Consider the following 13,769-nt stretch of genomic DNA (forward strand, 5'->3'; position numbering starts at 1 on the left):
ACTTGCTTTCCTGGACTTAGCATCACATTTGTAAGATTCATCTATGTTGTTGCGTGTAGCCGTGGTTCATTCATTGTTGTTGCAATGTAATGTTCAATCGTCTGAATGGACCACAGCATATTTATCTATTCTTCTGCCACTGGACATTTAGATTGTCACCAGGTTTTTGCTAATTTGAACAATGTTGGTTTGAATTCCTTACACATAGCCCCCCTTGCATATCTGTAAGAGTTTCTCTGGGGTATATTTCTGGAAGAGGAATTGCTGGATGATATGGCATGCAAATGTTCAATTTTATAAGATATTGCCAATTTTTTCCACTAAAGTCTGTTCCGGTTTACACTCCTACTACCAGTCAACAAGAGTTCCTGTTATCCATCTTCAACACTAGTATTAAATTCACCGGTCCTTACTCTGTTAGATGCCTTACAATGGCTACGGAAGTGAGGACCCAATCGGCAGAGCATCCACTGACGAGGTAAGGTCCCAAATGCCTTCCCTGCTGACCAAGGAGGTGGAGGGGGCCGGGGTGGGCAGAAGACAAAAGAACTCAGCAAACTGAGGGTCCAAGTGGAGATCACCTTCCACTGCCATCAGCCAGGCCCCCAGTGGGTTCTCAGGCCTGAGTTAGCAAAGTCACCAGCAGGGCCCCTCCTGGGTAGGGAGAGAGTTACAGGCAGGGGGCAGGAGCACAGAAGTTCCAGGGGTTTTCAGGGGCTGACTTCTTCTGTTAGCTGGGGGTAGGGGAGGCCAGCTAACAGCGACTTTCAGAGAAGGTTTGCTTTATTTCTTTAAGTCCCAGACCCCTTACAGGTGAATCGAGGACGGAACAGGAACCTCAGGGGCCTGGTCAGCGAGATCTGCAGAGGGTCCCGGGGCAAAACGCCTTGCTTAGCATATCCAGAGTCCATCTATACTCCTCCAGAGGGACTCCCTTCAGCCAGGACCACCGGAAGGGAAAGCAGACAGTGAGCAGGCAGGTGGTCCCACCAGGCCCCTGGCGGACAGCAGCCCACCTTGGATCCTCGCTGGACCTACTCCATCGCCTCCTCCAGGGGCAGAAGCACAGCGTCCTCAGGAGAGGGAAGGGGTGCGGGTGGAAGACAGAGAACCTGAGACGCTTGTCTCCAGCGAAGCGAAGCAAAGCTTGAGGCTTCCCTGCAGCGACGCAGCCCTGACAGCCGCCCTGTCACCTCTGCGTCTCCCGGGAGGGGCCCCCACGGGAAAAGGACTCACTGGCCTAATCTGGCCTTGGCGCCAGCTTTGGCCCCTGGACGCTGAGTCTGGGCCAAAACTTCCCCTGAGGGCAAGGGGGGAGGGTGACAGCCTATAGCTGGCTTCTCTTGGGCTGCCAACAGTTTGGCTTGGGGAGAGGCCCATGCTAGGGTCAGTCCCCTGGCCCTGAAGGTGTATATAATGTACCTTTGCTCCAGTCCAGGTATTTGGATGAGTAGGTGGGTCTATGGCTTCTCTTTCTGGCTTTAGAAATGGTTTCTGGGAGAAAACTGGGGTCCTGGCTCCCTGCTCAGGCATCGTAGGAAGACAGAAGGGTCCCTGGGGCTGGATGGCATGGCTGGGAAAGGACCCTGGGGGAGGGTCAGCTTTGGTGTCACGGGGGTGGCGGTGAAATCCCGGAAACCAGATTTCAGAGCATCTCAGGAATGGATTCTAGTAAGCTCAGGTGGGCACCGCTGCCAGGGGGCTCCATTTGCTTCTCCCTGACCCTCTCCTTCAGGCCAAGGGCTGAGCCAAAACCCGAGAAGAAGTCAGGGTGCAGGCCAAGGAGCAACGCGGACGGCGGGCCACAGAAAGAACTGATGATCCCAGGGATCGTGGATTTCAAGCTGATCCGAGAGGCACTGAGGACCTCCAAGCCCCAAACTCCCGGTGCCCACCGCTTCGGCCACCTCAGCCATCACCCCTTCTTCTCCCGGCTCCACCCCCAGCCCCAGCACGTGACCCACATCCAAGGTAGGGCTGGGGGAGGCCAGAGCCTGGCCGGAGGTGGGGACAGGGGAAGGCGTGCTGGAAAGGGAGGACCCAGCCCGCGCTTGGCCGAGCCAAGACGCGACCTGAGTCAGGGGCAGGGTGCGGGGGTCCAAGGGCAGACTGCCGAGCCCTACAGGATTTACGTCATTGCCGATTCTCCCATTTTACAAATCAGAGAAAGGGAGGAAGTTTCTCCTGCAGAGCTGCACTCTCCTGTCTAACTGAGGCCATTTCATCCACTCCGCTATTCATCCACCAAATATCTAATGAGTGCGAACTATGGGTCAAGCAGTTTTTTAGGTCCTGGGGTTATGAGAGTGAGCGAGACAGACAGCCCCTGCCCTCACGGAGCCGACTCTTTGGTGGGGAAGAATAGGAAGTAGATAAGGTGTCAGATGTGGTAAGTGCCAAGGCTATACGGGGAGGCCTGACCAAAAGCATGACATCTGAGCAAAGAATAAAGGAAGACAGGGCATGACCCATGTAGATCTCAGGGGAAGAGTGTCCCAGGCAGAGGGAACAGCAAGGACAGAGGCCCTGAGGCAAGAGCATCCTGGCTCTGTTGGAGGAACAGCAAGGAAGTCAGTGTGGCTGCAGCAGAGTCAGGAGTGGGGAGAAAGGAGACGCAACAGAGAGGCAGCCGGGCGCACATCGCTTGGGCCTTGGAGCTCACCGTGGTCACCCTTAAGCCATCTCACTTAGTCAGACGGGAGCCACTGGAAGGTTGAGAGCAAAGAAGTAGCAGAAGGGATCTACTGGCTTTTGAATGGATGGTGGCTTGGACTGGGGAGGTAGCAGTGGAGGAGTTAGTGTCCCTGCTCTAGAGATATACAGAAGGTAAGGCCAACGGGATTTGCTGATAGATTCAAAACAGAGTACGAGAGGGGAGAGGAGGCAGCCTGACTCCCAGGTGTTTGGCCTGAGTAACTGGAAAACTGGAGTTGCACTGGCTGAGACAGGGGAGCCCACAGAAGGGGCCAGTGGAGGGTGGGGAGGGTCAGGGGTTTGGTCTGGGACGTGGGAGATGCAACATGTGCGATGCCTCTTAGAAGTCCGAGGGGAGGTATCGAGTAGGCAGTCAGGTCCATTTGGGGCAGAGATGCCAACGTGAGAGCCGCTCAGATGGCGGTGGTATTTGAAGTGGCATGCTGGATGGGATCATCAGGGGACCATGTAGATGCAGGGGATGAGAACCTGGCATGAACGTGGGGACCCCAAGGCTAAGGGGTTGAGGAGATGAAGAGGAAGCAGTAGCCGAGCGGCTGGTGAGCTAGGAGGACCCAGGAGAGTGAGGGGTCCTGGCACCAAAGGAAAGTGTTCAGGAAGACAGAGTGAGCACCCACGGTAAGTCCTAACCACGCTGTTCCCCAAAGCTTAACTAATGATGCTATAACTTCACACAAACCTTAGACCAGAGGGTCCTCACATGTAAATGTCTCTTACCACCTCCAGGCTGCCATGCACTCAGCCCAGCAAGGCTGACAGATGGCATGAAGTTTTATCCAGAGGGTCTCTCTCTGTGATCTGAGTCCAGGCCCCTCTCATCACAAACTGTGGCTTAATGCCCCCGTCCCCACATCCCCTTCTTTAAGCTGCCTGCCTCTGTGTGCTCACACTTGCACTTCACCGCCCTGTCATAGAACACAGAAAGGACCCCAGGACTAGGGTCTCAGGAAGCCCGGGTTCCTGTCTGACCTCTGCCTGACTCACTGCGTGACCCTGAGCACATCCTTTCGCTGCCATTCTAAGTGCCCCCAGGGGTAAGGTCGCAGTGGTTACAGAGGCCCTCCCAGCTCTCGCCATCTCTGGGGCTTGTGGTTACTGGAAGAAGTGGGCCAAGTGCTGCCCCTGATCACCAGCCTCCTCCCAGCCCCCCGGAGTTCTTGGGGTCCACTCAGGCCCCCCTTTCCACAGCCTCTCACCCTTCACAGATCTCACCGGGAAGCCTGTCTGTGTTGTCAGGGACAAGTCCTCTCTGGCTGCCTCACCTCAAGCCACACTCTTACCCCGCTCTTTGATCGGGATGCCCACCATCTCGGCCCCCATTGGAGACCCGCAGTCCAATCGGGATCCCTGGCTTGCTTCTGGTGGGTACTTGGGCCACAGCCCCTCTACCTTGGGGTTATACCTGTGCCTGGTTTGGGTGGGTGCCTGAGAAGGAAAGGGCCATTGCCCTTAGGTCAGTGGGGTCTGGTGGGGAACCCCACTGTTTTCCTTATTGCCTCAGGCAGCTGCATTTGCATTAGTCCCCAACCCCAGGTCCTCAGAAATGCACCCCTGCTTGGCTTTGATGTGTCTGAGGAGTCATAACAAGCAGAGGACAAGCAGAGTTGGGCAACAGTCATGTGACTTACTGCTCTAGCCAGGAACAGTATTGGAAATACTGTATTTCGTAACCTGTGTGCTCAGACACCAGCCAATCAGAACAATCAGCCATCGATAGTGTGTTGGGGGGCGGAGGGGGAGGGCAGCGTTTCAGAGGCCTCTGCTCTGCCAAGCCTTTGCCTTTCCCTTAAGGGCGGGGAGGATCCCGGGGGAGGGGCGGAGGGGCTTGGAAGGCTTGCTGCAGTGCTCGTCACCAGCCTCGCCAGGAGTCACTGCCCCAGCATATCGACTGAATCTCTGTCCTGGCTTTGGGCTCCTAAAAGAGGCAAAGCTAGGGCTTCCCTGGTGGCGCAGTGGTTGAGAGTCCGCCTGCCGATGCAGGGGACACGGGTTCGTGCCCCGGTCCGGGAAGATCCCACATGCCGCGGAGCGGCTGGGCCCGTGAGCCATGGCCGCTGAGCCTGCGCGTCCGGAGCCTGTGCTCCGCAACGGGAGAGGCCACAACAGTGAGAGGCCCACGTACAGCAAAAAATAAAAAGAAAAGAGGCAAAGCTAGACTAAATCACAAACATCTTGGTACATGTAGCCAAACGTTCTCCAGCATCTCCCAGTAAAGCCACAGGCTAGGACACCAACATCAGTAGCCACCACACCCACCAACCCACCAGTGGTGTGATTCCTACTCCTTCCCTCAAGGGCACCACCTCCCCTGTGAAACTACCCTTCCCTTTAAGATGCAGGGCAGGAAGACGGGGAGGAGAGGGGCACCTACAGTCCTCCCCACCCGCAGTGTACAGGGAGGGCAAGGAGGAGAGCCCCAGATATCAGTTGGCCGGATCTCGTCCCCTCCTTCCAGAGGCCTGGAAGAAGGAGTTGAAAGACCTGGCTTCCCGGGTGGCAGTCTTCACCAAGGAGAATGAGCTGAAGAGCAAGGAGGTGGGTGCAGAACAAAGCAGCTGTCTGAGAGGAGATGAAATGGACTCACTCCTTTGTAACTAAATCCCTCCCACGTGGCTTCCAGCAGATCAGCGTAGAGCGAGCCTTCCTGAGAGGCGCTACTGTTGGCACAGGGGAAGGGGCCCGTGAATTCAACCCAAGGGAGAGGGTCCCAGTGAGGGTTCAGAGGACAGAACGTACCAGGTGGAGAAATCCAAGAAGGGCTCATAGTTTAGAAGCAGATGGGGAGAGGCATACCTAGTGGAGGCACACAGCATAAAGGCTCACAAGCTGGAAAATGCAGGGCATCTTTAGAGACCAGAAGGCTAAAGAACAGGGTACAAGTGGGCAGCAGTGAGGGAGAAGGTGGGAGAAGGGCTGACTTTGGACGTAGGCAAGATCAGCTTGTTTCTCATTTCTGAACTTAGTTTCGTGTCTAATCTGAGAAGGAGTGGAAAATCCCTGAAGAATTTCAGACAGAACGGGGGTGGCCTCCTGGGTGCTATTTGCTGTTAAACCAATAAGGACAAGTGGGAGGCAGCTTGAAGGTGGTTGAAATTGGTCCTAGGACAGGCCCAGACCTTTGCGGCTGAGTCTGGTCCTGCCCTTTTCTTGGGCAACAGAGTTCTCGTCCCTGCTCTGCAGCTAACTCGCTGTGACACTCAGGGCAACTCAGCTAAGCTGTCTGGGTCTCAGTTTTCTTATCTTTAAAATGGGAGGAAGGATACTACCAGTCTTAACTGGAGTTCCAGGGGCAGGAGGTCCTAGGCCTTGTGCCCACAGGCCTGGCTCAGGAAGGTTTCCCAGGGCAAAGAAAGGATGGCAAGCTGTGGGGGACAGTATCCTACACCAAGGCAGGATACTGTTTTCAAATCTCTGATGGGCTGGGGGGAGGGGCATAGGGAGGGCTTACCCAAGAAGAAGTACAAGGACCACCCGAGAACCATGGTGGGGAGACAACATTCAATGAAATTCCAGCAGGAAGAGCAATAGCTATAATGGAAGGGCCACCCCACTGGCAAAAGGGGTCTAGGACAGGGTCGGGCTGGCCTGGTTGATATCCTGGGTCCCTGGCTTCCTCCTCTTCTTTTCCCCCTTGTCCCCTCTGCTTTCTCCTCTTTCTCCCTCTCTGCCTAAAGTCTCTGGCTGCTTTTTTCTCAGCAGAAGGAGGAGCCTCAGCGGGAGAAGGGGGCAAAGTACTCAGCAGAGACTGGTAGGCTCATCCCTGCTTCCACCCGGGCCATGGCCCGCCGCCACTCCCGCCAGGGCATACGAAACCACCCTGCGAGCAGAGATGGAGGAGACCAGACCTTCATCCTACAGGATCAGGAGTTGCTGGTGAGGCGCTGGGAAGGTTGGGGGCTGTGGACCCTACAGAGGCCCTAGTCTGAGGGCAGAGAACATGGTGGTACCTGCTCCCAGGCTCACAGGGATCCAACTAGGACCCTTGAAAACTGCTTTCAAGCCTGGCTTCTCCCAGGGAGCCTTGTGACTGAGACCATGAAGCTCGAAAACCCCAGACCTGGGAGTCAGAAGCCTGGATTCCAATCCCCAGCTGCCTCAAGCTTTCCGTCTGAGCCTTTCCCTCTCTAAGTCCTTTTCCCTCTCGAGACCTTAGTTCCATGATTTAGCCAAACTGGGAGCACGGACACGTTGTCACAAGGTCTGGTCCAGCTGCGGCACCGGACGTGTTAGTGAAGGGAGCCACGGCGGTGGAATGAGAAGCCTGGAGGTGGAGGCCCTGCCTGGCGTGTCCTCACCACGCCCAGCCTGCTGCCCCCGGCAGCCTGCAAGGCTGGTTGCAGCCACCTCCCCACACCCTGGAGCCATCTGGTCTGTGTTGCAGCGAAGCATAAAGCCCCCTCCTCCGTGTTCGAGTGTCCCATGTGGGCCTGAGAGGCACGCAGGGGTCGTGCTGGTGGGCGAGGCAGTGAGAGTCTCTGTTCAAAGGCGCACACGTTCTCCAGGAGAGGCCAAACCATGACAGCATCCTGACACCTTCCCTGTGACCAGTGCTTTAAAGCACGCAGTCCCCTTGGAGCCTTACGACAGTTCAGGGAATAGATAGAGCAGACAGGACCCCATTCCACAGATGGGGAGGCTGAGGCCCTGCCGGGTGACAGCCCATGGCCCAGGTCCCCGGAGAGGGAGCAGCATAGCAGGGACTAGAACACAGTGCTTTCTCCACCATAGGGCGGCCTCACCTTCCCTGGAAGTAGGTTCTCAGGTCCTGTGGGGAGGGGGCACAGGGCAGGTAAGTTGGATGCGGAGAATGGAGAGGGACCCCGGGCAGATGGGGGCGGGGGTCACCTCAGGGGGCGGGTACCCGGGGGTGAGGGTGGGCAGCCTAGCAGTCACAGGCCTGGGGAGAGGCCCGGCCCAGCTCCCGCTCTGCGAGGGATGAGGCAGACCTGCTGGGCACTGACAGTGCCCCTCGGGTCCTGGGGAGACTGACCACCAAGCGCTGAGGGAACCCCACTTTCCTAGGACTCCGGGGGCTCCGCCTCCCCCCGTGGGCCCCAGCTCCACACAGGCACAGCCGCCAGCAGCAGCCTGGCCTAGGGAGCCCCCATCGCCCTTCCAAGACACAGCTGGATGTCTCGCCGATGATCCCTGACTGGAGGACGCTGTGGGGAAAGGGCCCTGAAGTAGCAAAGATGCCGGAGGCTGAGAAGGCTGAGAAGGCGGCTGGGAGCGAAGAGCACACGGCTCTGGGCGGGAAGGAGCCCCCGGCCGAGCAGGGCACAGAACCAGCTGACTCCGACCCTCAGGCCGCCCACGGGGATCACCCCACCTCTTTGCTAACATCTCCTATCTCTGAACTTGGGAACTTCAGGGAAGGGAGGCCCATGGGGTCCCTGAAATCCCCACACCAAGGACCCAAGCATTCGGGACTCGGTGCGTCTCTGAGGAGCTGACGGGCCAGCCCTGACCCTGCCTTCCCAGTGAGGGACTTTGGGGTACAACCAGCCCAAGTAGGGCTCAGGGATGAGGGGTCCAGGTGTCTGATTCTGAGGTGATTCTGCGAGGTGTCCTCCTCTCTCGAGGCCTCAGATGCCTCATCTGCCCAGTGGGAGGTTAAGAATCTTCCTCCAGGGCTGTAGGCAGAGAAAGCTTTCTACAAAGTGTAAAGTCCCATGCGGAGGGAAGGCAGGGACCATCGTGGGGACCCGTCTAGCCAAGCAAGGGCTCTGGGAGACCACTTCACGGGGGAGGCAGCTGTGCAGCCAGCTACAACACGCTGTCCAGCCAAGCTGACCCCGGCCTGTCCTCCTGCCCACAGATCCTGGAGCTGCTTTCTCAAATCCTGCAAACAGACTCCTTGAATGCTATCCAGTTCTGGCTACTCTACGTGCCCCCCAAGGGTGAGGACACAGTCCCGGGCCCAGAACCTCATCTGAGTGGAGACCGCTGAGGGCTGTGTCCACTGTTTCTGCAGGACTCAGGTGTCACTCGGCTCCCACCCCAGGGCCTTACACGGGGGCCTCTCCTCCTTTTTGGAGCCCCAAACTAATCTCTTCCAGCTAGACAATGTCACTGCTCCCTCCTCCACATTCCTCAGCAGGGTTTCCAGGACCCTGCTCCTTAGAGGGGACCCCCTCCTCCACACTGACCGCAGGCCTCGGCCCCTGGGAGGGAGACATTCAAAGACCATACTTAGCAGACTCGGCCTTTAATCTACCACTGTGGGAAACGCACATGCACAGAGATGCAAATGCACGTACATAAGAGCACACACACACGTGCACATGAACACGTAAATGGATGTACACATACTCACTGGGGCGGGAGGTGGAGGGTGTATCTAAGTGGGAGGGTGAGGAATGATGAGAGTCAGAGAACTGATTGGACGGGAGAGTGGAGGGGGGGGAGGGTGGGTCCCCAGCAGGCTTCCCAGGGGGCCAGGGGGCGTGGTGGCAGGTGGACCAAGAACCAGGTACACTCGAGAGAGGTGTGGAAGGCCGAGGTACGCTGCACACACAGGGGCCAGAGAAGTGTGGCCTTCCCCACGGGCCCCCAAGGACAGAATGTGAGATGGTTAGAGAGAGCCGTCTGGTCCCACTGGGCAGGAGAGCTGGAGGCCCTGCTCCCTGACTTTCCCACCTAGCGGCAGGATGGGGGCCGAGGTCTTGCCCCTGAGGATTCTCCCCTACCTGTGCTTACAGAGAAAGACGTGGCACTAGGCCTCCTGCAGACAGCAGTGGCTCAGCTCCTTCCCCAGGCCCTAGTCTCCATCCCAGCAGAAAAACTCCTGAACCAGCTCCAGGAAATTCAAGAACCACTTCAAGAGAGGCAACAGCTACCCTACAGGTGGGCTTCGCACCCCTCAGCTGCCCCTCTCCTCCCTAACATTCAGCCACCTGTCCTCCCAGGTGAGGCCAGTGGAGGCCAGAGGAGGGAGCCTGGTGCTGGCCAGAGCCTGGGCTGCCTAAGCCTGTCCTGGAGGAAGAGGCCCGTGCTCTCCCCCGGACCCCCCCCCCAGTTCTACCTATGCGGCTTGAAAGCTTACTCTGCCAGACCAGACTCCAGGGGCCAGCTGTGGGGATGCTGAGGGGGTGACCTGTGTCAGTTATAGCAAGACAGGGCTGGGTAAGCCCCATCTATCTCTTCAGGAGCTCTTGGTCTTTAGGAAGACACAAGCAGAGAAGGAATGGTGACACAAGGCAGGCAGAAGTACCTTTATGCCGGTATTAAGTCCTCTGCATGGCTGGAGAGAAGGATTAATGATGAGCTGGGGAAAGGGAAGATGAGGGAAGTCCGCACACAGCGGGGGAGTGGGGCCTGAGTGTCAGCCATGGGACCAGCAATCCTGAGTGCCCACTATGTTTGCCTGACACCGCTGGGTGTTTAACACATTTCTAGTCCATACAGCCACCCACGGAGGCAGTATTACCTCCATTTTACAGATGAGAAAACTGAGGCTCAGGAACAGTTGAATGACAGCCCCAAATCACACAGCTGGGCAGCAGAAAAGCTGGGGTTCAGACTTAGGCTTATCTGACTTCCAAGCCCAGCAGCACTCAGATTCACCAGGGAGCTTATTGAAAAGACAGATGCCTAGAGGTTGTCACACAGTAGGGTGGGGGTGAACGCGGAGATGTGTATTTCCAACAATCCCCTAAGTATGTCTGATAGCGCCTGGGGACACTGCTGGGATGGACAGGATTTGAACAAGCAAATGAGAGGGTGGGGAAAGTCAGGAGTGGAAGTCAGAAATGGGAAGCGTTAGGGAATGTTAAATTTGGGAGTGGCTGGAGCGCGGGTGGGCTGATTGGTGAGAAGGGGGCGGCGTGCTGTGCTGGCTTGGATGTGCTGAAGGTGTGGGTGCTTGTTCTGGCCCTGGACTTGGTTTTCTTTTCCACTTTGAGACCAGGGGTGGCACAGTGGTAAGGCAGCTTCACTGTGACCTTAGGCAAGCCACCTCCCATCTGTGAGCCTCTGTTCACCTTCTCAAAATACCCTCTCCTGGAATCATAGGGAGGAAAAATTACATCGGGTGCATCAAAAGGCTTGCTGAGTGCAAAGTCAATACAAGATATGAATGTTATCCATGCTCCTCAGTAATTCATTAGGGAAGCAGGGTTTCTGTCTTCTCCACTCACACAGGAAGTCTTCCCGTCTGCAGGGAAGCAGCAGGCCAAGGGAGGGCAGGTGCAGTGGCCTCTCTACAGCTCATTACAGAAGGGTCTTGGTTCCCTGTGGCCACAGCGGGCGATGGAGTCACAGTTGTTGGGGTCCTGCTTGGGGTGGGGACATCCCTGGACAGACACCTGCTGGCTCTCAGGAGGGGTGGCTCTTGCCTCTCCCTGGGGCACCTTCGCCACCTCCCTGCCCACCCTGCCACTCGGCTGGCTGCATGGCTCCAGCCTGACCTTCCCAGCCTCTCCTTGTGTTGGTTTTAGCCAATCCCTGAAGAAGACGAAGACACCACCTCTATCAAAATGCGAAAAACCAGGTAAGAGTCCACATAGCAGGTCACTGGGGGCTCACAGAGGCCCACCATGGCTAGATTCCTCAGGGGATACAAGGACCCCCTGGAGATGGGGCCCTCCCCAAAGAAGCAGCTCATTTCATCCATCCATCCATCCATCCATCCATCCATCCACTCATTCGTTCAGCAGATCCTTAATTAGTACCTAAGTGCTAGCTTCTGGGATCACTGGGGGAGAATTTGGAGACGAGTTCCTGCCGCCATGGAGCTTCATCCTAGGGAGAGGAGTGCAGACCACAAAGACACCTGAGGCAGATGGGTGCCCTAAGGAAAATGACAGGGTGATTGGCAGAATCAGGAGGACTGGCAGGGTGGGGAGAGGGCCCCTTGAGCCGAAAGGCAGGAAGGATCCAGCCCTCTCTGGGTCAAGGGAGAGCCTGCGAGCAGGGCTTCCACCTGCCAGGTGTGTTGGTGAAAGAGCAGGCAGGCCAGGGTGACCGGAGCCTTGTGGGTTGGGGACAGTGGTAAGGAATGAGATAGGTGGGCAGAGCCGGCCTGTGGGAAAGGCCAGGCATGTGGTCTCATAAAGAGAGCATGGGGTTCACTGGAGGGTTCTCAGCAGGGTGTGGTGGGACCCCTCTGGCTGCTGTGTAGAGAATGGACTGTGGGGTCCCAGAGGGGATGAGGGAGACCAGGGAGGAGGGGGTACCTTAGACCAGAGCGGGGTGCGGGGGAAGGGGAATGAAGGTTGGAGGGGAGAGGAGAGGACAGGTATTCTCGATGTACACTGTTCTCCCCCACTAGACTGTAAAGGGTCCTGTGTGCCAGGCAGCATGTCTGACACAGAGTAGGTACTGCTCAGACATCTGTGACCTGGATGTAGAAGAGGGTGGTGAGGCTGGGGGAAGGGAGTCAACCCCTCCCAGGTTGCCAGGAGAGCCCGAGCGGAAGCCTGGCCTGACCCAGGCACGCACACATCCACCAGGTCCTGGCGGGGAGAAGGGGTCTCCCCAGATCTCCTGGGCAGCTCCCAGGTAGGGGCCTGACCCCTCACGCTCTCCTACCTGCTGTGTTCCCCCTCCCTGCCCCCCACCAGAGAACACTGGGAAAGCACAAGTTCTTCGCGTGCACTCCAGCCAGAACCCAGAAGAGAAGGCGGCAAAGCCAAAGGCAGAGGGCTGAGGAGTTCGCACCACTTTGCCCACCTCGCTCAAGAAGAGCCCCTGAGTTCAAAGATTCGGCCCGCACCTCCTCAACAGCAATACCGGTTTTCCTATCACATGGAGCCTATTAAAATACTGTCTTCCCCTTAAGAGGACAGTTCCGCTCTCCTACCAGGAGGTCTGTGCTTGGGCAGTTTGCTCCAGGAGGGGGGATGAGCTGTACCAAACCATCCTGACTCCCTTGGAGAAAGTCTCCCCATGTGGGGCTCCCCTGGTTCTGTTAGGTTCCAGAGGATTGAAGGGCAGGTGGTAGATGGGGCTCTGCTCATCCCTGAGCCAAGTCTCCCAGGGTTCTGGGTAGATAAGAGCAGAGGGTGGGAACTCACAGCCCACTTTACAATACTGATCCATACCAATTATTGAGTTCCTACCAGGCACTGAGGCAGGACTTAGGTACCAGCTAGTTCACATAGAACACTATGTGAATTGTTGTACGTATTTTATATATGGTACTGTGTTTGATGTTCCCCAAAGCTCTATGAGGTAGAGAATCACTGCCATTTCATAGATGAATAAACTGAGTGAGGCTCAGAAAGGTGAATTAGCTTGTCCAAGGCCACACAGTAAGTGACAACCAGGATCCAAACGCAACATGTCTGGATCTAGAATCCCTGCTCCTATCTGCTGTACTCTGCTGCCTTACGAACAGCAACACTCACCAAAAGTTGTGGTTACATTCCTGAAGAGCATATGGTTAGGAAAATGGTGGTTGGCAAGATCAAGAAGGAAAGGGACATTATATAAATGTGACCCAGATGTAGCTGGGGTGTCTCTATCCTTTAAGATATAGAGAAGACGGCTTTGACCCTCTGGGAAGTCCAATGTCTTCCTTGAGATTTCTGCAAATTGCTTGGGATGGGGTGGGGAGGTCGGCATTGAGTATTTACAATTTCATGGTCACCTATGGCTCTGAGCTCCTACTTCTATTGACTCAGTTCAGTCCACGGATTGTGGCTCCACTCTATACTTCCAGCACTGCCCCCATTCCCCCACGTCAATTCATATGACCCCTTTCACACAAAACTTGTGCACGGCAGGCTTCGATCGAGATCAGGGGCTGGATGGGGATTTTCTGTGAACCCAGCAAACAGCTTCATGGTCAATATTAGATCACCTTGTTTTTCAAAGTCCTTGGCCACTCTTCCACTGGGGATGTTTCCCTGGTGGCAGCATCGTGTATAACAACTATGCCCTGGGGCTTCCCCGGTGGCGCAGTGGTTGAGAGTCCACCTGCCAATGCAGGGGACACGGGTTCGATCCCTGGTCCGGGAAAATTCCACATGCCGCGGAGCAACTAAGCTCATGTGCCACAACTACTGAGCCTGTGCTCTAGAGCCCATGAGCCACAACTACTGAGCCCACAT

At 56.4% G+C, this 13,769-nt stretch overlaps 1 protein-coding gene across 1 annotated transcript; it reads left to right on the top strand.

Moving 5' to 3' along the window:
* Positions 1 to 431: 431 nt before the first annotated feature.
* On the top strand, positions 432 to 12,473 carry TBATA (thymus, brain and testes associated; the record flags this gene model as incomplete). Its single annotated transcript, XM_081224819.1, has 9 exons — positions 432 to 478; positions 1,736 to 1,971; positions 3,921 to 4,076; positions 5,171 to 5,250; positions 6,412 to 6,588; positions 8,534 to 8,615; positions 9,417 to 9,561; positions 11,154 to 11,206; positions 12,279 to 12,473. The coding sequence occupies 9 exons, from the start codon at positions 432 to 434 to the stop codon at positions 12,362 to 12,364; spliced, it is 1,062 nt and encodes a 353-aa protein (XP_081080945.1). The 3' UTR covers positions 12,365 to 12,473.
* Positions 12,474 to 13,769: the final 1,296 nt, after the last annotated feature.

Source organism: Mesoplodon bidens (assembly GCF_964165515.1).
Source record: "Mesoplodon bidens genome assembly, chromosome: 1".
In the NCBI taxonomy this organism is placed as follows: Eukaryota; Metazoa; Chordata; class Mammalia; order Artiodactyla; family Ziphiidae; genus Mesoplodon; species Mesoplodon bidens.